The 26,399-nt window shown below is 42.5% G+C and overlaps 1 protein-coding gene across 1 annotated transcript; it reads left to right on the forward strand.

Annotated features, from left to right (window-relative positions):
• The first annotated feature begins 993 nt into the window (after nucleotides 1-993).
• On the forward strand, nucleotides 994-24,954 carry YY1 (YY1 transcription factor). Its single transcript, XM_048069809.2, has 5 exons — nucleotides 994-2,208; nucleotides 11,067-11,229; nucleotides 20,191-20,251; nucleotides 22,620-22,778; nucleotides 23,864-24,954. The coding sequence occupies exons 1-5, from the start codon at nucleotides 1,512-1,514 to the stop codon at nucleotides 24,044-24,046; spliced, it is 1,263 nt and encodes a 420-aa protein (XP_047925766.1). The 5' UTR covers nucleotides 994-1,511; the 3' UTR covers nucleotides 24,047-24,954.
• Nucleotides 24,955-26,399: the final 1,445 nt, after the last annotated feature.

The following is a 26,399-nucleotide window of genomic DNA, read 5'->3' on the forward strand; positions in this document are numbered from 1 at the left end:
TAAAGGGAGATCCTGTATGTGACTTCTCTGTCCTCTTTCACCTGGTGATGCTACTCAGGTTGCCAGCCAGTACTGAAGCTGATGCTTTTGCTTTCAGCAATTTTTTTTCCCTTTCATCTTCGTTAACTTCTGTTGCTACTTGAAGAGGGGGCAAGATTTTCTTTTTAAAGGCCTTTTCAATGGGCAGCTTTCATATCTTTATTTTTTGCTCGATGCTGTATTCTTCTCTCAAGAGAAAAAATAATGTATGTCTGATCCTCGCAGTCACTGAAAATTAACCAACCATATGCCAGTTACGCAAATCACCTAGCTCAGGATGAAGGGAAGTGTGTAACGGGCAAACCACTGAGCTGATGAACATTTCCGTGCAGTGGTTCTCACTGAAAAATAATCACTTGTGAATGTTGCACCAAAATAAAGCATTCGTTATATGCTGAAGAATGGGAGAGGTAGAAAGCACTTGTGGCATTGATTTTAAAAAGCTAAAGGCACCATTTTCACCGTGTCGCTAAGATTGCCCTACAAACGGGAAAAATTTACACGTGCCGGCCTGCAAATCTCTTAGGATGTGCAAACAGCCTCCGTTTATGGGACTTTCACAACAATAAACCCTATCTGGCCGTTGTTACGAGGGGAGAGCCAAGAGTGAGTGGAGGGGAGCAATTCCCGCAGCTCCCCAAGCTAAGCTCGGCCGCGCTCCGCCTTGGGGAAGAAAAAAAGAAAAGAAAAAAAAAGTACAAAGTATAAAATAACGGCGCAGAGCGGACTCCCCGCCACGGGCAGCCCGCGGGGCCGCCCTCCCTGTCAGCGGGGTCCCCCCGCGCCTGCGCGCGCCACGGCCGTTAACGGTCGGGCTCCGCGCGCGCCACCTGCCGGCCGCCCGCGGCGCGAGGCGGAGGCGGAGCTCGAGCCGGGCCCGCCCCCCCCCGCGGAGGAGTGGGGGCGGGGCGGGGCTTCGGCGCTGGGAGGGGCTTAAGCGGCCGGGCGGGGCCTGCGGGCGGAGGGGTGACGCCGCCCCGTGCCGATTGGCTGCTCAGAGCGGGGAGGCGCTCTCGGCCGCCGCAGCGCCCCCCGATAGGCCGGCGGCAGCGCACGGAGGCGGGCCTCCGCGGGACGGCGCGCTCCGATTGGCTCCCCGCCTTGCCCGGTTGAGGCGCGGGCGTGCCGGGCGGCGCGATTGGCCGCGGGGGGCGGTTCCCGGCGGCAGCAGCGGCCTCCCGGGGGCTGGGGTCCGTCTCGGCGGCAGCAGCGGAAGTCTCGCGAGGGAGCGTAGCCGGGATTTGGCGGCTGGCTGCCTCCCTCCCTCCTCCCTGCTCCCTCCCTCCTCTCGCTGGCTGCGAGGAGCTGGTGTTTGTGTGGAAGGGGGAGGAGGAGGAGAAGGAAGGCAGGCGGGAGGCGCCCGAGCCCCGCCGGCGGCTGAGGGCAGCGGAGCCGAGCCCCCCTCGGCGGCCGCCGAGCGAGCGCTGTTTCCCCCCCCCTCCCCCCCTTTCCCTTTGCCGTCCCCCCCCACCATGGCCTCGGGAGACACCCTGTACATCGCCACGGACGGCTCGGAGATGCCGGCCGAGATCGTGGAGCTGCACGAGATCGAGGTGGAGACCATCCCGGTGGAGACCATCGAGACCACCGTGGTGGGCGGCGAGGAGGACGAGGAGGAGGAGGAGGAGGACGAGTGCTGCGAGGACTGCGGCCCGCACCACCCGCCGCACCACTACCACCACCACCAGCCCATGATCGCCCTGCAGCCGCTCGTCTCCGACGGCGACCCGAGCGGGGCGGGCGGCGGCGCGGCGGGCGGCGGCGGGGGCCAGCTGCACCTCCACCACCACCACCAGGAGGTGATCCTGGTGCAGACCCGCGAGGAGGTGGTCGGCGGGGACGACTCGGACGGACTGCGCGCCGACGACGGCTTCGAGGACCAGATCCTCATCCCCGTGCCGGCCCCCGCCGGCGAGGACGAGTACATCGAGCAGACCCTGGTCACCGTGGCCGCCGCCGGCAGCAAGAGCGGCGGCGGCGGCTCCTCGTCGGCCGGCGGCGGGGGCCGCGTGAAGAAGGGCGGCAGCGGCAAGAAGAGCAGCAAGAAGAGTTACCTGAGCGGGGGAGGCGGCGGCGGGGCCGAGGGCGGCGGCGGCAGGAAATGGGAGCAGAAGCAGGTGCAGATCAAGACCCTGGAGGGGGAGTTCTCGGTCACCATGTGGGCCTCGGGTAAGTGCGCGCCGCCCGCCGCCCTCCCCGAGCCCCGAGGCCCGCCGGGGGCCGCCCGGCTCGCCGCGGCCGGTTTTGTTTTGAAGGGAGGCCATGTTTTGATGTGTGCGATGGGCGCCGCCATGTTCCTCGCCAGGGCAAGTATGGCGGCTCCCCCGAAAAGATGGCGGGGTCTGCGCTGCCGCTGCTCCTGCCCGGCTCCGCGGCGGGGGGAAGGAAAGATGGCGGCGGCCGCCAAGATGGCGGCGGCTGAGGGGGTGCGGGAGGGAGGGAGGGAGGAGGAGGGCGGGCGGCGGCAGCGCGCCGCTGGCTCCAGGACTAGGCCGCAATGGCGTAGTTTCTGCAGCAGGGGGAGGCGGGGTGTGCGGGCGGGCGCACGGTGCGGGGCGAGCCCAGCCGCGCCAAGCTTCAACCCCCCCCCGTCCCCGCCCCGCCGCCGCTTCTCCCCCTTCCCTCCTCCTCCTCCCCGCGGCTCCCGTTCCCGGCCGCCGCTCCTCTCGCTCCGCTCGGGTGCCGATCGTGACCGTTAGGCGAGGGACGGGCCCCCGCGGCCCTCCCCGGTGCCGGCTGAGGGGAGCTGGGCCGGCCGGGGGGGAGCGGGGTGGCGGCGGGGAAGCGCCCGTGCTCGGCGCCTTCCGAGGGGGGCAGCCGGGAGCCCCCCGGCACGGCTGGGGGAGGCGGGGAGCGGCGTGTGCACGGCGCTCGGGTTTCCCGTGGCTGGCTCCGAGGCTTTAAAACAGGCGCGGGGGGGGGTCCTAGCGGGGTGAGAGCGTGTGTTTTCGGGGTGAGAGTGCGTATTTTCGGGGAGAGAGCGTGCGTTTCCGAGTCGCTTTCTGTGGGAGTGTCTCCGCGAGGCAGGGAAGTCATGTGAAGATGCCCGGTATTATCTGCAGGGCTTGGAATAAACCTGGCACGCGCTTCCCATTTAAGCTGCCACGGTTTTCTGACCCTTCGCTTCAAAATATATAAAGGGAAGGAGTTTTTTTTTTTGTCAGTGGTACATTGTGGGTGGTTTTCTTTTTTTTTTTATTTATTTTATTTCAAAAAAAATATGTCACTGGAAGCTAAGGCTCTGTAGTCAAAGTTCTGTGCTAAAGTTACATAAGGGTGAAAAGCGGTCAAATAGTATCGCTTCATGTACTACTTAAATTGGTATGAATAATAGGTTGGTACTCTGTTTCTGCACATTGTAATTTTTGTGCGCTTTACAATTTGTAGGGAGTCTAACAGAGTATCACATACTGGTTAAACTTCTGATGTAGTTAAAAAATAAATGTTTGCACAATGTGATGCTTGTGAGTGACCAGTAGTTTTATTAGTAAAGGGAGTGCTGAAGGAAGAGTATACTGAACGACTGAATTCTTTTGTCTGAAAAGATGCAGAGAACAGCGATTCTGATTTTTATGTCTTTTAATATAGATGATTATTTAACAAGTTTGACAGAGTGTGTGACACCTCTGATATATACTTAGTTGGTTAGCTAATGAGCCTGATCAGAGTTCCCTGCTTTTGGGTGAACAGAGAACTCTCAGTTAAAGAGTTTCATGAACTGCAATTCGGTAGAATCTGGTTCTATGTGCTTCTGTGTATCAATGTACGTGACCTGAATTAAATTCACATGCTGTCTTTTCTTAAAACTGACCATCCAAGAAAGACAAAAGAGAATAAAATATATAGTCTTCTGGTTTGTGGAAAGTACCTAAGGTAGCTGAAAGCAAGTGAATGTATGGCTCGTGAGCTGGCAGGATATAGGGCCTCACTTGTACTCGGATTCAGAGAGCCTGATAGGATGCTTCCGTAGAGCTGTGTGCTGATTATTGCTTGACTGAAACGAAGCCTGTGTATAATCAATGCGTTTGATTCTATTCCAGCTTACACAACTTTTACATCAGGATAGCCCTATTGATTTCCGTGCTTTTCTTCTTTGTGATCATGACCGTGCAAGCTCGGCCAGAACGATCTCCACTTGTAATGCACTGGAGATTGAATTGCATTGGTACATTCAGTTCAGTTATATCCGTGCTGCAGAAAGATGCAGAATACCTATGCTGACTTGAATTCAAGAGGCAAAAAAAAAAAAAAAAACAAACCACAAACTCCCCAAAAGCAAAATCACAAAATACTTATATAAAGAAAAAAAAATTCAAGTTTGACTTTCTTTACGTGCACGCATGTGCATCAGCCCCCCTCCCCCCATACTGTGCACCCTCCCACCCTGAGCTTGAAACAGCCTTTGGTTTAACCTCTTCAGTTAAGAGTGAAGTTTACTGAGCTTGTCGGGTAGGCTTTTATACCTCTTACAGAGCTTACTGAATGTTTTAAAAGTGGTCTGGAGTGGTTTGTGGTCACTTAACTTTTGGTTCTTCATTATGTGTTTTCTGAAACTTGGGGGGGGGGGGGGGGATGAATGCCAGAAAAAATCCAAAAGAAGCAGAAATAGAAGAAAAAGATCCCAGAATAAACTACCTGCTTGCAAAAGGATAGTTGTACTAAAGTTTCCCTGCAGAATCAGGCACACTTTATTTCGAACAAAGACGGTTGTTTTTCCTCAGTTTTTTGACTTAATTAAAGACTTGCTTGCACACTGATCTAATTGACTGTTTGAAATATTTAACAAAAAGTTTATCGAAAGATGACCAGTAAACAAGACCGTGCATCAAGATAAAACAATGAGCCCTATATTGCTGTTCTTGGGTATTTGAACTGGGAACAAGGGCGCTTTGCTCACTGCAGTGTGCAAAGACAATGTGGATTAATTACTCGTTACTGTTTTCTAGTGCTACTACATTAGCTGTACCAAATGTAGCCAGTCATAAATCTTTGTCCGTAAGCATTAAACATACCTCGTAACACCTCTTGAAAGGTGCAGGAATAGCGTATGAAATATCTGCTGACGTGATTAGAGTGGACTGCTCGATCCTGGTCTTGTTAACGTGGTTACTTTGGAGTTGCTCTACTGTTGTTGGCAACAGCTTGGACTTACCATAACTTCTCTTATCACCTGGGTATCTGTGGTGATACCAAACTTGTGACCCATGATTACTTTAATTAAAGTGGTTAGTTTGAGAAAGGCTTTGTTCTAGTTCATGTTAGTTTTCCAGATCTTCAGAATGGAATCATTTGTCTGTCTTCATGTGTGGAAAGTAGGCACCAAACAGAAGCATCGACTCCATGATAGTGCCCAGTAACAGGGGGAGGAAAGGGTTGTTAGAAGTTGCACAGATTGCATTTGGAAGGTGGTGCTGAAATTCTGGCTCTGCCAAATGCTGGAATTTTAAACATCTTGGGGTTGATTTGGGGAGAAAAATGTACTAGTGAAACCACATCTGCTTCTAGATAATGTTGTCAAGCTTCTGAATCTGAAATAGGTTGTGCTAGATGGTCTGCAAGCTTTAGAGCTGAAGTAGCACAACCAACCTCAGCGTTGCCCGTAGATGTTTAAGCTGCTGAAGTATCCTGTTTCTAGATGGGAAAGACAAAGATGCATATGTGTATGGTTTGAAAATGGTTCATGATGATCCAGAAAGCCTGTGCAGTGGGCCCATATTTGGAAATGCAGGGATGTCATGTTGGGTTTCTAGAAGGTTCTTCAAAACTTCTTTGAGAGAGAAAAAGAAACCTTTAACTTCTTAAAGTAGAAGGGTTTTCATTTGACTTTATCAGATTACTGGGGTGAGAAAAAGAATCATCAGCTATCTGAGCAGTCATCTTTAGTAGTATAAAAGACAGAAGAGTCATTTAGTTCAGTCTTGGGCCTGTATCAAGGATAGCCAAAATTCTTTTCAATGATGAATAAGTAATGGGCTTCTTATATGAAAAAAATCATAATGGAGGCAGAAAGTGTTTGTCTGGCTCCTTTAAAATGTTAAGATAAAAATCCATTTCTGATTCTGACTGACAGCAGTATAGGCTGTTGGTATCCATAGGCGTTGAGTCTGCCCTAACAGTTTTGCCAGTGAACCTTAGAGGACAAATACATACCGTAGATAGTTCCTGCATCCGTTTTAAACATCTTTTCAGCTTTGAAAGTGAAATACGTGAATGTGATTCATCACTTAAACTGTATGGATGAAGCTGCCTCCTAGCCCGTTGTCAAACGAGGATCTTCTGGCTTACTGCTAGACCTTTCCCTGAGAGGTGCTGATGATTCAGGTCAGAGTGCTTCAGCGCAGTGTCTCACCAGCGTTACAGTCAGATGATGACTATTGATATATGCAGTGTTTTTGTCAGTTCATGTCTCCTTCAGCGGTGTGAAATATGAGATGGGTGACGTGGGGAAAGAAGAACCTGTTCTCCATCTGCGTGCAAGGCACTGCAGAGGGAAAGTAACTGAGTAGCCAGTTCGGTTAAGAAATGACATACTGTGCAAAATGGAATTTAACTTTCAGAAGCGTCTGCTAAATTACTGTATTATTTAATGAGCTAATTACGGTTCTTTGCTTCCAAACGTGACCAATGAAGTATTTTGCCTGAGGAGATTGTGATGTGGTAGCAATAACCAAGCTGTTACCACAGTGCCTTGGTGCTGCGCAGTCGCTGAATACATCCTTTTTCGTGTAATTGCATTTCAGCCGTTCCTAAAACAAATGTGTTTAACTGTGTGATCATGAAAAGAAAATCTGAGCTTAAATGTTGTTCATCCTTTCAGTCAGTAAGTAGAGTGGCTGTTAACTTGGTACCTCGGGGAGAAAGCTCTAGGGTTAGGTCTCATCGCTTTACTAGCAAGCGTACCTTCTGAATTCCCATTTGCACCCTGTATGTACCACAGGGGAAATGTGATTGAATAACAATGTGTTCTCCCTGCCATATAGTGAAGGAGGAGGATAGCTCAGAAAACTAGGGATCTCGAGATGAAGTTCCAAGGTTAAAACCAGAGTAACTGAGGCAAAAATACTGATAGGACTTCTTGGGTTGAAAGAGTTGGGGAGTTCGAGAGCTGTCATCTGGAGCTAGCTGCTATTCTGGAAATGCATGAAATAACGAGGTTCTGAGGTGGATGGATTTTCTGTGCAAGAGATGGAGAAAATTTGGTGGTAAGAGCAGAAGATACGTCAATGAAAGTGTTGGGATACAGATTCCACCATGCTTTGTCATTGATCTGTTGCACATAATCTACAGTTACTGGTTTTATCCTGGTAGACTGGCTTCCTTGAATTGGTATTTGAGCTTGGTAACCTTAAAACTTCTGGTCATTTCACCAATCCAAGTATGTTTTAAGTGATTGTCACAAGATCTGGCTGGCTAAAATGCTGGACTTCCACTGGTCTGTGTATAAAAAATATTCCTTTGATATACTTTGAATGCAAAAATGTCCAGTTCAAAATACGTGTTGCCTGTATATAGGGTGTGAGTGAAATGCAGGTGGAAGGACACGAACATGAAGATTTATTTGGGTATGTCCTAGACAGATGCATAGAACAACCCAGTTCAGGGTGTCTGTCTTCTGTAGCTGGGCATAGGAAGATGTTGGGTGTGGAGAATATCTGTTATATCTATAAGAAACCAATATTTTATAATCTTAAAAGATGTGTGAATGTTGGATGTAGCTATTAGAGTGACTGATATTGCACATTTTTACAGAAATCAAAGATCAAGTAGTTAACTAATTGACATACCTTCGGTTGTGCAGAGTATTTCAGAAGGTGGGACTGAAATGTTCCAAGTTCCTTACGGAAAGCTGCAACGGATCTATAGGAACAAGGCTAAATACGCTTAAGCAGAATGCTTAAAACCACTCTAAATTGGTTTTAAGGGGTGAAACAAAGCAGGTCAGATAGCATATAGTTAATTTTGGTTTTGCTGACTGGCTCAATGGCTCTGTCAGTATTTAGCTTGCCCTGTGCTGCCTTTGGACTGCACTTGTCCAGAGGTGTCACTAGGACTTGAGGGCTGTGTAGGTGCGTTTTGCTTTGCTTTGGATGCAGTATGTATGAATTTCTGATGCTTTTTGAGAGGAAAAGGGAGAAGTAATTTGGATGTAGCTTGCACCAGAACTTGCTTGAAGGCAGAAGGCATCAAGCAGACAACTTGACCTGTTTGCAATGAGAGTGATGGTTAACTTGTCGGCACGAGTGAAAGTTTGCTTGGACTTTAACCTCTAAACCTTGAGCTGCCTAGTCCGGGTTGGTAGGGCATCGCGGGTTTAAACCTGCGATAAGGTTCTGCCTAGAAGACGTTGGTAAAGATCTTCCAGCACGTGGGTTTGTTTGTTTATTCCAATGCGCTGATGGTATCGTAGGATGGCCTGTAACTAAGGTGTTGTGATGCTAAGGAGCTGCTCAAGTCTGCTGCTGCTTTCCATAACTGAGTTAGATCTGGTTCATACCCTAAGTTATCTTGAAGGCCCTTAGCCTGAGGTAAATGTTTTGTACGCTGTTGTTTTAGGCTGTTTTTTTTTTTTTAAGTTTTTAAAACTGCAGGTATGTGCTGCTCCAGAGATGCATGTTAGGTGTTGTTTTTGTATGGGAAGACTGGAGTGCTTTTTATTTTCACATAACTGTCAAGAATGTGTTAAGTGATACTTTTGCTAATTTTCTTCTTTATCAAGGTAATAATAAGATCTGATTTTTCATGTTTTACTCCAACAGCCTAGCTAAAACACTGCTGTGGAATTGATTTCTGTTGATGGGCTTTTGGGAAGGAAGGGCACTGAAGGCTGGCTGACTTTCAGTCTGACTCTCAAAATATCAAGAAGGCATAGTTGAGTTGTGGGCCTTCACGCTAGGGAAGGACAGAAAACCTTAAGGAATGCATACAAAACTTCCCAGTTGACTCATGCATCCGAGCTGAGGCAGGAAATGAAAACTCATTTCTGTTATACATGTCATCAGACAGTCAAACTGGAAGCTCTGGGAACTTCTGGGGAGCTGCTGAAATGGCCAAATTGAAGGCAGCTGATCTCATTCTGGTCTGCAGCACGGAGGAGGCTTTGCGTTTAGCTTTCCGGTGTTCTGTTCTTCTGAGCTTCATGGTGCCTTTTCTGCCTGTGTGGGCATTATGAAATACCTCTTCTCAACCTTCTGACAGTTTGGAAGAACAAAGTGTTGCTGAATTAGAGGTTTATTGAATTGACTTTGTAACTCCTGCAGGTGCAATAAAATGTACCCTGTAGTACTTGCTTAAGGTAAATTCAGTTGCTTTCTGTGAAGCATTGATAAAGACTGAAAAGTAATGCAATGAATGGAAAGCTAGATTAAAGTGAAGGAAAGTGTCCAAATCGTCCATGTTACAGTTTAATACTGCAGATATTATTATTAGCTTATTAACACTGCTGCCTTTGCAGTGTTGAAGTCTGTTTTCCTCTTTGGCCATGGAATGTATACACGAACTGCCATTTGATCTGGTAGATCAGATTAAACCCAAACTAGCAGTAACATTTCTAGAAATAGCTCAGTGGCAAAGAGTAAAAGCAGGCATTACAAATTGAATAGAAATTTGTCCTTAGTATATTTCTTTTATTTGCTTATGTCTTGTCTTCTCTTCCCTAACCTGAGCTACTGGATAACGAATATTGTTACCTGTGTTTGTGTTTAGGGGGGGGAAAAATGAAAAGAGATGTACTGCCTCATTTTTTTCTTTGCCCTGTTTTCCTATAGATATATATTTTCAAAATGGGGAAATACTGTTTTTGTCCTGTTTAATACTGTTATTTTATCTATTATTTTAAAAAAAAGCTATTTTACAAATACTTGGACTTTGCAAGTCTTTTTGTATAGAGTGATTTGCAGGATCTTGCCATACACAGGGTAGGAGAAGTAGCGCAGTGACAAGTTTATTAGCAGTTAAGAGTTAGAGCTGTATATACATCTGCTGTTCTAGGTGTATTTTGGGAAGATGGTTTATCAGGTGAGGGTGGAAAACAGGATTGGTGCTCTCTCTTTCCCTCAGCTGGTGTGAGTTGGGCAGTGAGGAACTAGGTGGTGGATGTTGCCATTCTCTCCTCTCTGCATCTCTCTGGTTTCTGTTCTAAAATAGCAAAAGGAGAGAGAAAAAACATTGTGATGCGTTCTGTGCCGGAATGCGAGTTGACAGTAACAGCAGGTCTTCAACCTCATTTCCCCGCCGTCCTTAAGCAGAGATCCACAGGAGGAGCTGTAGAGCAGCTGAAGTAGCAGTCTCTAACCGGCTTGCAGATCAAAGGTCTGAGCGATCCCTATCTGCTGTTTACACAGTGGAGTGGGAAATCGCTTAGGCTGCCCGGTGCCACAGAAGAGGAAGCCCCCCTGGGGAGGGAGACACGCTGTTTAGCTTTTTGCTTTCTTTCAGATCTGTGGGCAAGTGTTGAAAAACTTCAATTTTATGGGCAGGTGCTGAAGCCCATTAGCAGTTATTTTTAAAGTTTCTTGTCCCTCTGTGACATTTCTGTTGAGGGTCAAGGGACTCTGAAGACTCCGAAGCTAAAGACCAGTAGTCATAATTTCTTAAGGTAAGTATCTGTCACTTCTCAGATAGGTTTATTTGGTTACTGACTGCCGTTGAGATCCAAAGTGGCTATAGTGGAGGTTAATGTTAAAGAGGTTAAAGCAATTAAATGTTTATGCATTGTTTCAGGAAAAGTGTGTTATCTTTAAAATGCAGCCGTCATTCTCGTAGGATGGTTCTACTTATTTCCTTACTTGTCTGTGTTTAAGTAGATATGCAACTTAGGCTTTTATTCCCACCTACTGTGTTCTTTCTGTGTTGTTCATGCTGTAACTGTACGGATGTCTTTTTGTTTTTAACAGTTAGTGTAGAAATCTGGGAATGCATTTTGTTTTTAAGTGTACAGCAGTAGTGAACTTACATTGAGATGAGCCTGATAATTTGCATTCAGTTTTGATCCTTAGTATATACTGAATTTGGTATTTTGTGTATTTCAGATGATAAGAAAGATATTGACCATGAAACGGTGGTGGAAGAGCAGATCATTGGAGAGAATTCTCCTCCAGATTACTCAGAGTACATGACAGGAAAGAAACTTCCTCCTGGTGGAATACCCGGCATTGACCTCTCAGACCCCAAACAGCTGGCTGAATTTGCTAGGTAAGTAGGAAGAAAGCTCTTCAAACTAAAAAGGCTTTCTTTCCACTGGTTTAATTAAGAAACTGTTGGGCAAAATAAATGGTAAATGTAATATGGCTTGTTGTTCCTTTTAATCATCTTCTAAAACAAGGAACGTAATTCTGAATGGAGTAGTGAATAATGTATTAAAATAATTGGGTCCTGTATTCAGCAGGTGACTTCTGATCTTCAGTTCTCATTAGGTAAGGTGGGGCCTAAAGACATTGATATTCTGCATCTTTGATGTGAGAGAGTGCATCTTTCAGTGTCTCTGGTAACAAAGGATCAAATAAATGAAGTCTTGCATTCAGATCGTTCAGTACAAGAAAGCTAGACTAATGCAGTTGGTAAAGCCACTTCTGTTTTTCACTTGCTTCTCACTTCTTAAGCTCTCGGTCTTAAACACAAAAGCCCTGCTGAGCTGCTGGGTGTGGTACCGAGCGCCCGGGGCAGGCTGTGGCCACCAGAGGGCAACCTTGAGGTCACGAGAGAAAAGTCCAGTTTGGCACTTGACAGCTGTGACATTTGTGCAGTGCACTTGCAATTACAGAAGGCTTACTGCTTCACTCAGTGCATGGGCAACGGTAATGCTGGTGTCTCCAAAAATTTAAGCTCAATGGTTTGCTTTCTGAAGCTGCTGTAATCATACATACTCTTTGCTTTCAGCACTGGAAAAAATGAAGCTATGCTTATTTCCATGTTGGTACCAGCTGGGTGTTCTGCAGAGTGCTAGTGCAAAATTTTGTCACTTAGAGCGGGTGGATGTTCAGATGTTGTTGCTCTTGCCTTCTGGGGCTGCTACAGCAGGGAGAAATATGGTAGAAAATATCTTTTTTTTTTTTTTTCCCCAATTACTTGCTAGGTGGCAAGGACTATTGACCCAAGTTCTGATCTGGCTTCTTGGTTGGGTAGATCTTGGTGCCCAGTGAGCTGTGTCTGCACTTGTCTCACCTCTTTGATCTTGCTGCTTTTTAGAAGCTGCTTCTATTAGTCTTTGCTGTGATTCTACCAGAGGACTGCTGGTACAGGCTCTTCCCACTGTTGTTTGCAGTAAAGCCATTAAGCTGAATATTGAAAGCTTAAAGAAAGAGGCAGGGAGCAAGCACTGTAAAACTATCTGATCTGGAAATGTATTTAAAAAAAAGTCATGAACAACTGAAAAAGGGATTTCCTGAAGTGGTGGGTGGTTTACCTATTGATACTGTTGTTTACTAGTAAAATGATCAAAATGAATGTGTTTTCCTCTGAGAATTGCTGAAAGGCTAATACACAATTTTCTGTGAAAGCAAATGTTTAAGTGATATTCCGAATGTACATAGTGTTCGAATTCTAAAATGTTACTTAAACGTTTCTGCTAATCATGTGCCTAGAATGGTTCTTTCAGTTATTTAAAATATTCTGAAACCTTTTGTTCTGGTAAGCACTGAGGTACTAAATACCTATCTTTTATCATCTTCTGTTATGAAGTTGAACTAGTTTCTTACAGGGTTTCCTTCATGCACATACTGAATGTTATTCTCCAGATCAGTTTGCGTACTTGAAAAGCTTGCCAGGATTTGGACTTCTTGAATTTACCAGGCTGCTTCTGTGAGATATTTCTGCATGCTTCTTAATATTGTAAAAAGTATTGCATCTTTAGGTTTTAGTTAGTTTTCTGTTGAGAGAATAGTAGCACCTGGCAGTAATGTAAAACTGCAACTTTCTTGTCCAGGGAGGAATGTTCTAGGAAGTTACAGAGGTAGAACTTGTAGTGGATGATGGAAAGATTGAGTTTTATGTGTATTGTCTCGTTTTTCTGTTAATATATCTCTCTATAGCAGATAAAATTTGATCTGCTTTAGGCATAAGGTGAACAAACATTGATACTGGGCACGTGTCACCTTCAGCAATATACCCAGGTTGCCCGAAGCCTACAAAAATTGTTCTGATAGCTTAACCGCAGGTGTACGAAAACCTTAGGCATCTTCTGTTTTAGGAAAGCTTTTTTGATTTCTTGGTCAGAATCAATGATTGTCAAACCTTTACTCTTGCCTTAAGAAAGAACATTGAAAAAGAAAACAGCGTTAGTTGTATGTTAGATCTGAAATGATTGCGTATAGCTGAGACTGGTGCATGTGGGTGTATCAGAATACTGCTTGCTATGGTCTTTATCCTCTTGCAGAGAAAGAAACATGCTGAAGGGACTTCTTTTAGCTAATAAGGTGATTTCAGGCTCTGATATCCTCAGATCTCTTCTTGTATTGCTCAGTTGTCTTGTTGATCTACATATTGTATATCACTGGAAGCCTTCTTGCATGGCAAGCTGAAAGAAAAAAATTGGTTTACTTGCACGAGAATTGGGTTTGGAGGTATAGGGTTTAGGAATAGGGTTGTATTTGTATTTCTAAAAGGATGTGTTATTTAGTGCTAAGTTCTCTGAAAGTTCCAAGCGTTGCTTGAAGGATTACAAGATTCAGACTTCTGAAATTCTCAGCTGTATTCTGAAAGCTTTGACCAGCATGTTAAGTTTTAAGAGTTACTGAGTTTCAAATTCCAAAGTTTCATGTGCTCTCAGTAGTATTGCCTTTTATTTTGTTTATGGGGAAAAAGTCTGTGCATAGTCCACATATAAGGAAGCATAAACAGGCTAGGAAAATTTAATACTAAGTTAATTTTGTGCAGTTGAAAACAAGCTATTTTGGGATGCTTTCCCATTTTCATTAAATTAGTTGGAAGAAACGTGCTATACATTTGTAAATCAGCTACTCAAAACCAGGCTAGATTCACTCTTCATACCCATGCAGCTTATATTGATTGAGGGTAAATTTACTGAGACAGTTGCATTAATTTATGGGAACAGAGTTCTGAGGTTAACTTTAAATGGGCAAAGCTTGGGTAATTTAACTTGGGTAACATAAGAGCTTTGTGGCCTCCTAATTAAAATGCACGTTTATGTTGGAATTTAATTTTAGTAGTAACCGATTTCAGGCAGGGGTCTGGAGTGCTGAGTCTGTTCATTGAGGGGTAAAGTGGGGTGGTCTCGATGATGCTTGAAGTCTTCTGTAGTGTTGCAGCCTTACAAAAAGCATTTTAGAAGCTGCAGAAACTCAGCACATGAAATGGGCACCACTGCTGCTCAGCAGCTAGGTGGCACCAGTGGAACGAGCGCTTATGTCATCGGAATACCGTTGGATTTTGCTGCCTTTTTGGTGCATTTGTCATTGAGTCACGTAGCAGGAATCTGGGCCCTTTAACTGGAACCTCTGTAGTGATTCCTGGAAAGGTTTGTCTACATTCTGAAACTATTGAAAACGTTGCAAATAAACAAGCTGCGTCAGAACATTAAGATCTGTTTAGTAATTCACAGATGAATGATTATAAATTAATAGCTGTTGGGCAACTTCCTTTTACAAGTTATTGCATTCTATTGTAAGACTCATGCATTTTCTCTAGTACACTTTCAAATGCAATAAAAAAGTAAAAAATGGATTTGTGTATTTCTCTAAGGCAGTCAGATCAGAATGTAAAACATTAGTTGTCAATGATCTGCAAAGAAAGAAGTAAAACCTCAAAAATTACCTCATTTTTCTTTCTGTGTCCCAGTCAAAAGGTATTGGAAGTCCATTAAGGTGAAATAAAATGTTTCATCCAAGTCTAAACTGATTACAGGTTACTCTGTAGTTAGATGTGAAGCAGTCATGACTGCTTGGTACTAAAAGCTTGGAGAAGTAGCAGATGTGTTTCCAGTTGGTGCATATGGTAAACGTCTTTAAAATTCCCCCAAACAAATCCCCCTGAAAACTCCTGTCTACTCTCTTGATATATGACTGAACTGGCTAGAGACAGCAGGGTACAAATATGAGTAGACTACAAAGAAATAAAAGGGAAAGCTGGGAGATTGGCACAGTAATGGGTCCTAGAGGTAAAAACTATCCTCTCTGTGGCTTTACCTTCTGCTCCTCTTGGTACCTTTCCTGGAAGAGAGCCATTGGAAGAAGTGCCCCTCCTGTTAAGACCGCTTTCCAAAATGGATAGAAAGCAAAGAAGAGGAAACTGCATTAGAGTTTGAAACCGGACACCCTTCTTAAACATGACAAAGCATGCTGGTCACCTAGCTTTATGGTTTAGGCCTCTTTATAAGGTATATGCTTTTGTACTGATCTTGTTCTTGTTCCAGAGAAACTTAAAGGGCGGTAAACTGATAATTGCTTTACCCCAGGCGTCACTCTGGGGGAAGGGAAATCTCTTTCTCTGTCACACACTGCTAAGGTCACTCTCTGTGTTTACATACATGATGTTCTGCAAACTAGAACAAAACCAGTAACTATTTTTGCTGGAACCTTGGAATGAAAGGGAACGGTTTAATTTTACAACAGTTCTGGGCCTAGCTGTGTCTGAAACTTACTTGGAGGCTAACTGTGGGCTCTTTGGTTGTAGGTAGATTCCTAGGACACCTTGTGGCACTCCCTTTGTGTCTATTTATCCAAAAGCCAGTCTAGCCAGTTTCAGGAGCTCTTTAGCACAAACGGACCACTTGTGTTACTTCTGCCTCAGTAGGGCAGTACAGGGGTGTGACGGAGTGAGGGAACAGACCAGAAGTGGTACTGACACCACTCGTAGAGAATAACTTCCTCCTTTTCTAACCATTCGTAGGGATGCGGTCATCTGTAGAGGTGAATTATCACTGCTGATCATCAGAGACCTCCAGGAAGTGCAAAAGAAGTTGCCTGAGAGAGAATAATACTGTTTAGGCTTTATAGAGAGTGAGAAGAAATGATGTGACAACACAGGTTTAACAGAGAAAAAAAGGAGATACTGGAACAGGGGGCAGAAATCTACTGTTAGTTGTTTTTGACTTATGCTTTAGTACTGCTTCTGTGGCTAACTTGTTAAAAACTGGATCCATCTCCAACACAATTGTTTGTGGAGATTGACAGAGCTTTGGTGTGGGGGCTCAAATCTGTGAAGGCACAGCTCCTGCAGGTCAGCAGGGCAGGTGAAAGGAGAGAAGTATCTGTAACTGTCACTGCAATATTAGAAAGTAACTTTGTTTTGAGGAATGGTTAATACCTGTGATTTCAGTCCAGCAATGTGGTGCTTTAAATACAAGTTAACAGGCTTAGCCTTTAACTGCACTGTCCTGGGTCCAAAAGGTTACACTTCAGTTTTTCTCACTGGCCTGCAGTTACTGCTAGAGGTGGCCCAGAGAAGCTTGCTGCAGAAATGGCAATTCTGGAATTGCCCATGGAAATGGGCTTTCTGCAAAGGCAGCTGTTTTGGAATTTCCACTCAGACATTACTGTGTGCGTACATAGTCACTTTAAATGGTTGTATCTGCTAGAGTTCTGTTTTTGGTCAGTGTTTCAGGCTAAGAAAACTTGGACTGAGCTGGTAGGGGTGTTCTGCTGGGTGGGAGCCAAATGTCTAACCCACCAGCAAGAGCTATCTGCAACAGCGTAATTAAGATCAGCAGCCCAGGTTCTAGTCTGGTCTCCTTTTGCAGAAAGCTAATTTTAAAGTAAAACCAAAATCTTTCTTTAATACATTTGAACTTTTAAGTCTTTACATTCTTCTTTGAGTGATTGTCCACGTGGATGCCACTGCTTTGTGAGCAGTATGACACCTTGGACAGAAAATGACCTGCTGTAGCTGTGCTTGTGGTGTACATGCGCTCGTGCCTTTGATTCAGGTGTACAAAGGGCCCAGCAGCTTCTTGTTGCCTGTGCACTGAGATGCAGCCTGGGCAGTGTTTGCCTCTTACTCTTGATATGTGTGCTGCTGATTTTTGAATAGCTTGGCTGCCCGTGCAACTCTGTGATATACACAATATTGTTCCCAGTTTTAGGCTTAAGTTGCCCACTTCCCATGTTTCCAGGAGAAAAATGGTTTAAATTGTATCCCTTTATTGGCAGAATTTTGGTGTCATTTTGTAGTCAATAGGGACTAAATGTTTATGTAGTCGAGTGTGCTACTAGGCTGACGCTCCTTACTTCAGAAAAGAAACAGAACTTGACAATTAGAAAGTCAGCTTGTTCCAGAATGGATGCTTACAATGTTAAGTGCCTGTTCAGACAGTAAGCTGAAAAATGTAAGGTGTATGGTGAAGCCAGTCTGACCATCCAGTTCAACTGACATTTGTTCCTCAGGCTTCTTGACTATACCAGTCTAGAAGCTTCCTGACCACACAGGCTAGGGTATTTTCCCTCTCATTATACTTCAACAGTCTGCTGTGTATGACGCTGTTGTAGCATTTCTTGCTCGAAGTTGGATTCAATACCAGAGGCAAGATATAAGAATTAGGAATAGGATTTAACTCGGTGATCAGTGCTATCTTGTGCCAAACCCTGCCTACTAAAGCTGTTAGCATCTCTTATTACTGATTCCATTTTTATCTAGTCTCTACTTCTACAAATGGTCAGTTATGACCTCAGAACAGTGGTGTTTTTACTGATTCTGATGATATCGTGGACGTTGATTTTGGGCTTAGGGGCATTTTGTTTTAGGGTCAGGGAAATGAGTCAGCGTTTACCAAGTTGATAGCATTAGAAGCGAGGCAGGGATTCATGGAACCGGATTTGTCTGCTAAGGGTGTCTCTAATGGCATTAAAACACGGCACTGTGTTCTCTCATGTCATGTATTATCAAAGCACTGTTCTTTTGTCCACGTTGGCATTACAGACACACATTTCTATGCTTTCTCTTTCTGTAAAAAATATGGAGATGCAATAAGGAGAATCCTATGCAAAGGGTAGTTGTGTTCTGTGGAGCTACTGTAAAAAAAAAAAAAAAAAAGCCTGTGTTTTGCCCTATAGTCTCAGAATCAGGAAAGTTAAGGTAATAAAAGTGGACTGCACAAACAAAAATAGTTTGTGTCCAAGATTGAGATTCTTAGGCGTGCTGTTGGTGATGGTGTGAGAGGAGCTTTGTCAACAGAAATACCACACGCCTGTTTTTAAGGGGTTGTTAGATATGATACTCTCCAGTTCCCATATTTTTGTCATGTATATATTAATAACCCTTGCAGGAGGCTGCAGTGTTCTTCAGTAAGCACTGTACATATTCAGTGTAGCCTGGAGATGCTAGGCAAGCAGGAGATTGTTGAAAGTCCACTCAGAGAAAGGAATAAATGCAGCCACTCAATCCCTAGTTTTTACGTTGTCTCCGTGAAGTGGCTAACTGTCGAGTTCTTTAGCCCATACATGATCACTTGAACTGTGCTATGTCTGCAACACAGAGAGGAGTTGGATTGTTTCTGAAGGATAAGTGATAGCCCACAGAGCCATAGGAGGCTTCTCCATCATGTACTTATGTCTCTGTTGGCGATTCTAAGGAGATTTTCCTGGATCCAGTCTTCAGGAATTCTCAAGGAGGTTTTTCACTGCTCTGGCCTTAATTCAGCCTCAGAAGGCCTTCCTTTCCTGTCCCCTCTCATCTGTCCACATGAATGAGGCAAGTGAATCTGCAGATTCCAGTCCTACTTACAGGAATATGACAGCATCAAAGAATCCTGGAGCCTACCTGCAAAGAAACAAATGGTCAAAATGGAGAATTTCTAGCTTATTTTCCCTACAGCTCTTAGGGATTGTTTTGAACGTTTAGAAGTTGCATTTTAGCCAGATCAAGTGTTAAAAATGCATGTAAAAAATACATGTATTTGCTACTTGGAAACCCTAAACCCCATTCTTCCCTGTCTGTTTTCAGGGACTGTCCTAATGGGGATTAAAACACTCTGGGATAGCAACAGATTCCTCTGCTGCTTAATGTTCAGAGTAGCAATTCTGCTCATTGCGATTCTTTTGTTAAACAGAGATGAGTGCCTTGAATTTAACTAGCAAAAACACCAGAAAACCTTCTGTATAACTTGAGGTAGCTACATGCCATATCTGTTGTACAGAGCTATCTTGTACTGTGTTACCAGGACAAGGAGTTGAGGAACTTGACTAAATGGTGTAGCTCCCCTTCTATGGCAGGGTTTTGGAATGGGTTAAAATCTCATACCTTATCTAAGTGAATCTCCAGCTGTGTGAGGTGCATTTATGACTTATTTACACTTACCTGCTTATATTGGAATCTGCTACGCTAGTCATGCCATTTCTTTTCAATTTTTTGAGGACCTTGCACTACAGGTTTGGGATACAAAGACAGGTAAAGGGGCAGTGTACAATTTCCCAGGTTACTGCCTACACATTTATCTCTTTTTGGACATTCAGACAGATTGCTGTTAGAGCAAGACTGTTGTAATGTTGTTGTCCACAGGGAGTCTCATGACTACTTGAAACACCTAATTTCTATGCAAGCATTAACTTGCTAGGCTCTATCAGTGGAGGTTAATGGCACAGATAGGTTAGTGGATATCTCTGTTAGTGGCTAAAATTAAGTAGATGATTGCTTGTCAGTTGCCAAGAGTGGAATCCATGTGTACAATAGCTTGAAGTAAGAGTAATTACAATTTCTGTGATTATAACAGATGTCTGCGTTGTCAGTGTAGATTCTACAACTTGCCTGCCTTCTCTGCTTCTGTAGAGTTTTGTTCTGAAGTTTTGTGTGTTGAAACTACTAAAGAATGATTGATGCTCCTCTGTCCTTCATGTCTGGGTTCAAGAACAGAGAAGTGTAGAAAAATAGGCCACTTGGCTACAGGCACAAAAAAAAACATTATTTTCAAACAAATCCTAATTATGCTTAGTGTAAGTCAGGAAAAAACTTATTTCCAAATACTCAGAGAACTAGGAATGTAGCATTAAACGTCTTATTCAGTGTTTTTGAGGTCCTTCTAGAAAAGTTGGACTTTCCAAATACCAAAAAATGCTGTTACTATTATTTCAAGAGTTCTAAAAGTATTAAAAAGAATATTACTGATGCACATAATACTATTGAATAAATATGTGTATTACGTAGGCAGTTGAGGGAGAAGAGCTGTCTACCCATGTTTTTCTACTAATGTTTTTCTTTCTTCTTTTTAAGAATGAAACCAAGAAAAATTAAAGAAGATGATGCTCCACGAACGATAGCTTGTCCTCACAAAGTAAGTGAAGTGCTCAGCTTCTGACGTGATAGCGATTTGTAGGTCAGAATTCTGTACTGATGTTCTCTTGAGAATAAGCAAAATGTCTTGCTGTAAATAGATTATGCTTGATTAACTGTATTTAAGTTATCGCTCTTTAGAGGCTTCCATGAAAACCTTTCACTGAATATTATTCCCATTCCTTGTCTTAAGGTTAGTGCATCCCTAATCTTCTGGTAACCATGATGCACAGTCCCTAACATGCTGGTTTTACTGTTGTGATTTCCTGCCACCCAAGAATACATACTTGAAAGAATGTTCTGAAAGCTGTTCAAAGTACGTTCCTAAGATCTATATATTGTCGTCTTGGAAGCTATGACAGATTTGGGAGTCTAGATCAGGAATCAGCAATCTATGGAGCAGATGCCAAACTTAGCGTTATTGGAAGACTTTGAATTGCATTCCACAGAGCTGGCGGGTGCATCATTTTGAAAGAGAGAGGGACATCTTGGAGATATGATTCTCATCTACTGGTAGTGGGGAAGCCACTGTCTTGAATAAATGTTGCCAGTCACTTAAATTGGTAGCATCTAGCTTTAATGCATTACCCAGCTTCTGTAGATCTTCTGTTAGCCAACTTAATTTGTAATGAAAAAAGACAAATACTACCTTGCTGACTTCTGGTCTAGATGGTGTGAGCATAAGCAAGTAGTGAGGGCAGATAGCTAATAGTGCCTATTGGAGAGCATGGATAAAAGGCTTCTTTCTGAAAGCGGTAGCATAAGATATTCTCACTTAATGGATTCCTCTTTGTGCTTATATTGATTTCCAATTCTTCACATTCTACATAATCATGTTTTTACTGTAGTATAGTGTGTGGTGATACAAGAACACTTATTCTTTACAGTGCTGAAGAGTGCTGCCTTTGTTTTTGATGTATTTTTTCATAGCCTCAACTTCATTTAAACAGGAAAAAAAAAAACCACAATTCTTCCATCTTCTGTCCTTTCTAATGTTTCTGGGCTACGTGTATTTATGACTTCAGTTTAAGAAAGGAAAATATTGCAGAAGATATAACTGTTCCTCTCAGAGGCAAGCAGGGACTTGGAAATAAATGCACACAAGTCCATGGTGTGTTTATTTTGGTGCAGCATTCCTTAAATTAGTCAAAGAAATTCTAGTACCTGAAGAGAGAACTCCTTGGAAGTGTTAGTTTTCCCTTTTAAGAAATAAGGCATGTTGAAATGTGAATATTAGTTTTGAAGAAATAACTTCCAAAAAGGAAGCCTGTAGAATTGAATATTAGCAGTTGTTTGTTCTTTAGGTTCTGTTATTGAACTTCATGCCTCCTAACCCTGAAATGTTGTTAGACTAAGTTTTAGGTAAGCTTAAACAGCATCACTTGGAGTACAAATAGAATTTACAAATGTTAATAGGATTTCATGAGGAATTGTGTGCTGTGAGAAGTACATTTGTAAAACCTAAGATAGATGTCTATTGATCACTGCTAAGAGGTGAAGAAAGGCATAGAAATATTGAATGAAGAGAGCCACAAGTTGCTGCTGACTTAAATTTACCCTGGAATCAAAAGTAGTCCTGTGTCGATGCAGTGCATACCACAGATTAAGACCTCTGACACTGTACCTGAGTTCAAGTGAGTATGACTAGGTTGAGCTGGCAGTAACTCAGAGATCCATCTGCCTTATTCAGTTGCCCAGCATCACTTTGTGGGTTTAAACTAGAATTGGTGGTTGTCTCTTTCTGTGCCAAGGTGGGTAGTGATCAGTCTGCTGCTGCAAGTGTGGGCTGGGTAGTTCCTGTAAGCGATAATGTTCTGGAAGCCCTCGTACTCCATTTCCTCTCGGGAATGAGAAGGACAGAGAAGGAAAAGGATGGAATGTTGGAAGATAGAGCAGGGCAGATACAAATTGGTGCTAGAGGATGCTCTAATGTACCACAGCGTATAATCTATCAGATTGGAGTACTGTAGTACTCAGAGTGTAGCCTATTGAAGATTATACCATAAGCAGCTATGAACTATCATTCAGTCGTTTTCTTTCTGAAAGTGCTTTTGTTGGCGAATTCACTTGCTTCTAGCAGAGCTGCATCTTCTCCATGAGACTGTCCTATTATTCATTTGACTGCACATGGTTTGTAATACTAAGAGAAAAGAGGGGTTTTATTTTGTTTTACTCAGCTTTTCACACTGTTAGTTTTCATGGTATTACTTTTATTCGTTTATTTTGAAATAAATGTAAGGGGTCTGCTTTTCAGGGCCAACTTTTCAGAAAGTATTCAGGATATGAAAGCATTTTAAACGCTTGTACTGTAGCAGATAAAACTTAACAGAACTAGCTTATCTACTAATTGAGTTTCATTGTTCTTTAAGGGCTGCACAAAGATGTTCAGGGACAACTCTGCCATGAGGAAGCATCTGCACACTCATGGCCCTCGAGTACACGTATGTGCAGAATGCGGCAAGGCCTTTGTGGAGAGCTCGAAACTAAAGCGACATCAACTAGTTCATACTGGAGAGAAACCCTTTCAGGTATTGTTAACTTGCAAACCACAATTTATTTGTTAGAATTTGTGTAGGCTATATAACCTCGCTTCTACATCTCTTCGGGGATATTCTTTTTATTTTTTAAAATCAGATGAAGCACTGAATGATCATCTTTAAAGCTGGAAGTCACCTTAAGTTAATTAGGCTGTCATTTACCTAATTCTGTGGGCTTTGAATAGAAATAAGCAAATTGTATGTGAGAGATACCTTCTAAAACATAAAGTTACTCACTTGAAAAATGAAGCTTGAAGTTACTCCTGAAAGAAGAAAAAGTCTTTCTTCTCCTTACCACATTCAGACAACTGACCCTCAGGGCTGTTTGCTCGTTTGACCCATGATACTAATTTTCAGTAGTGGGTATTAATCAGTTTTGAGGAAAATGATGGTAGTTACTGAATCTCTTTCCATTCATATCAAGTCACATGAGCTTCTGCCACCAGAGGTCTCCAGCCTACTTCATGTGATATTTCTTGTTCACATAAATATTCTTCACATGTATTCATAGCTTTGAGCATACTGTGTTCATCGATACTCACGTACTTTCTTGCAGATTTTTTTGAAAACCAAATTATTTCAGAAATTGCAGTTCTTAGGCATTCAGTTAGCTGTGTATGCTTGAGCTGCTTTGTGTTTCCTGATTAGTATTTGCTGACATGCTGCTCTTTGTATTCTGAGCCCATCTTGGAAGTAAAGCTAGTAAAATGAGCAAATCTTTACAAATTATTACTGAAAGGGAGAAATCTGATGTGGGACAGTTTCTGTTTACTAGTACAGCATAGCAAAGTACTGTTTCAGGTGCAGGGAGCGGTGGTTTTTGTTATTTTGTTTTTGTGAAAGCAGTTGCTTGCAAGCTAGAATTTATTTTCCTCTTTTAAATCTGCTATACTACTGTGGTAAAACAACCTGAAGTATTGTTTAAATGCAATTTAAAAGTAATGCCCACAGCTGTACTTCTAATAATCTTCAGCACCTGGCTTTGTGCTTCTGCAGTGTAGAATATTGTTCAAATCTGCAATTGAAATGGGTGGTACTTTTATTAGCTAATAGAATGTGTCTTTTCCTTTCAACAGTGTACGTTTGAAGGATGTGGAAAGCGTTTTTCACTGGACTTCAATTTACGCACACATGTGCGAATTCATACTGGCGACAGGCCCTATGTTTGCCCATTCGATGGCTGCAATAAGAAGTTTGCGCAATCAACTAACCTGAAATCTCACATCTTAACACATGCTAAGGCCAAAAACAACCAGTGAAAGTTGGAGGAAAAGTTGTTGAACTCAAGCATCTTACAGGAAATATGAATTGGAAATAAATACGCCTCCCCTTTGTATATTGTTTCTAGGAAAGAATTTTAAAAAAAAGAACCCTACAAACCTAAAGGACATGTTTTGATAAGTAGTAAATAAAAAGCAAAAAACAAACAGAAAAACTTTAAGGTGACATTGCTAAGATGCTCTACCTTGCTCTGTAATGCCGTTTCAAGAACACGGTGTTTTGTAAAGTGACCCTGACCGGAGGGGTCAGTTCACGAACTTGCGTCAAAAGAGACAATTCTTTATACAACAGTGCTAAAATTGGACTTCTTTTCACATTCTTATAAATATGAAGCTCACCTGTTGCTTACAATTTTTTTAATTTTGTATTTTCCAAGTGTGCATATTGTACACTTTTTGGGGATATGCGTAGTAATGCTATGTGTGATTTTCCTGGAGGTTGATAACTTGCTTGCGGTAGATTTTCTTTAAAAGAATGGGCAGTTACATGCATACTTCAAAAGTATTTTCCTGTAAAGAAAAAAGTTATATAGGTTTTGTTTGCTATCTTAATTTTGGTTGTATTCTTTGATGTTAACACATTTTGTATAATTGTATCGTATAGCTGTAATGAAATCATGTAGTATCAAATATTAGATGTGATTTAATAGTGTTAATCAATTTAAACCCATTTTAGTCACTTTTTTTGGAGAAATACTGCCAGATGCTGATGTTCAGTGTAATTTCTTTGCCTGTTCAGTTACGGAAAGTGGTGCTCAGTTGTAGAATGTATTGTACAGGCACTGACCTTTTATTAACACCTGATAATATGTACATCCCATGTAATAGAAAGGGCAACAATAAAACAGTGGTCCTAAAGAAAGAATATGGCAGAAAATGATCTGTAAGCACAGTCTATTTTCTTTTGTTGTCCAGAGCAATCCTAGTTCCTCATGACCTCCCAGAAACTGGAAGCTAAATAAACTCAAGTTTCCTTTACTTTGCATTTAATTATAGTGATTTGTGATGAAATCACATAATACCACATCAGGTGGTATGCCTAAACAGAGCTGATGAATATAATGCTGTTTTCAAGTGACATAGACTTCCATTAACTGGAACAATGGATTTGGAGACTTGGCAGTGAAGTGAGGAGATTTCAGTTTGCCTGGACAGTAAGCAGGTGAAACAATACAGTGAATAGCTAGATGGGCACCTTTGCTTAGTAAAGGTAAGGAATCCTGGAGGTTTAAATGCAACAGCAATAGGAAGTAGGGGAACCAGTAGGGTTTGGTCATACCAGAAAAAAGAAAATTGTCTTTTTTTTTTTTTTGGCTAACTGAATATAATGATGAAAGTTCTTGGAACATCCTTGGACACCTTTTATTTCAAAACAGGAACTCATAGTTCTCAAAGAACTTGATGGATTTTTGGATGGTCTAACTAAAAGTGGGTACTACTCGTTTAAGTGTTCAAATAAGAAATTTGCAGATGCTACAGTAAAATGTGACAGACTAATAAACATAAGAATATGCACAAAAATGCATAAGTTATTTTTTAGAGGGAAATGGTGAATATTTTACAGTAAAAACTGTTGTTAATCTTTTTCTGAATTCTGTTCTTAAGAGGTTCTTCAAACTTTCCTTGGCCAATACAGTGAAATGTACTTTTGAGTCCTGGTTTGGTGGTAGTGGGGGGGGTGGAAAATGTGGATAATATAAAACTACATGGAAAAGCAAGAGAATTGACAGCTGTATCTAAGTTAATTTGAACATTGCAGCTCCAATCTAAGGTTATTAGGAGTAGAAAGAAAGATGGGTTATTTAATTTTAAGGTATGCCCTAGAAATTTGGCAGTGTTATTTATAAGCAGTTATTGAACAGAACAATATACTGAAATTTGTGTATAGTTACAGTTAAGTTAAATTCTGTATTCAGTTAAATTAGTGTCTATCCTCTTTGGAAGGAAATAAAATCAGTTCAGTCTAGATCTAATTGACTTTTTTTTTAATGGTATATGGGATGTTAGTCTTGCACAGAGCTCTACTTTCCTGTGTCATGAAGTGGTACCAATTTTATTGAGTTGCAAAGTAAAGAGATTCCTTGATGGTATCACATTTTATCCTTGAACATGCATTTGCAATGAAGTTACTTATGTTTAATCTTCATCTGAAGACTAACTGGGAACTGAAACTTGCATTGTCCCTAGTTATATTGCATCTGTGTTAAGGAGTGATCTCCGAAATAATTTCATCTAGGCCTCAAACTGGTAAGCATTCAAGACACCCCCAAGTCTAAGGAGCAGCACTTACTAGCATGAAAGATCTTGCTTTGTTAATTAGCAAATTCCATAC

The sequence above is a fragment of the Anser cygnoides genome, chromosome 5 (genome assembly GCF_040182565.1).
Source record: "Anser cygnoides isolate HZ-2024a breed goose chromosome 5, Taihu_goose_T2T_genome, whole genome shotgun sequence".
NCBI lineage: Eukaryota > Metazoa > Chordata > Aves > Anseriformes > Anatidae > Anser > Anser cygnoides.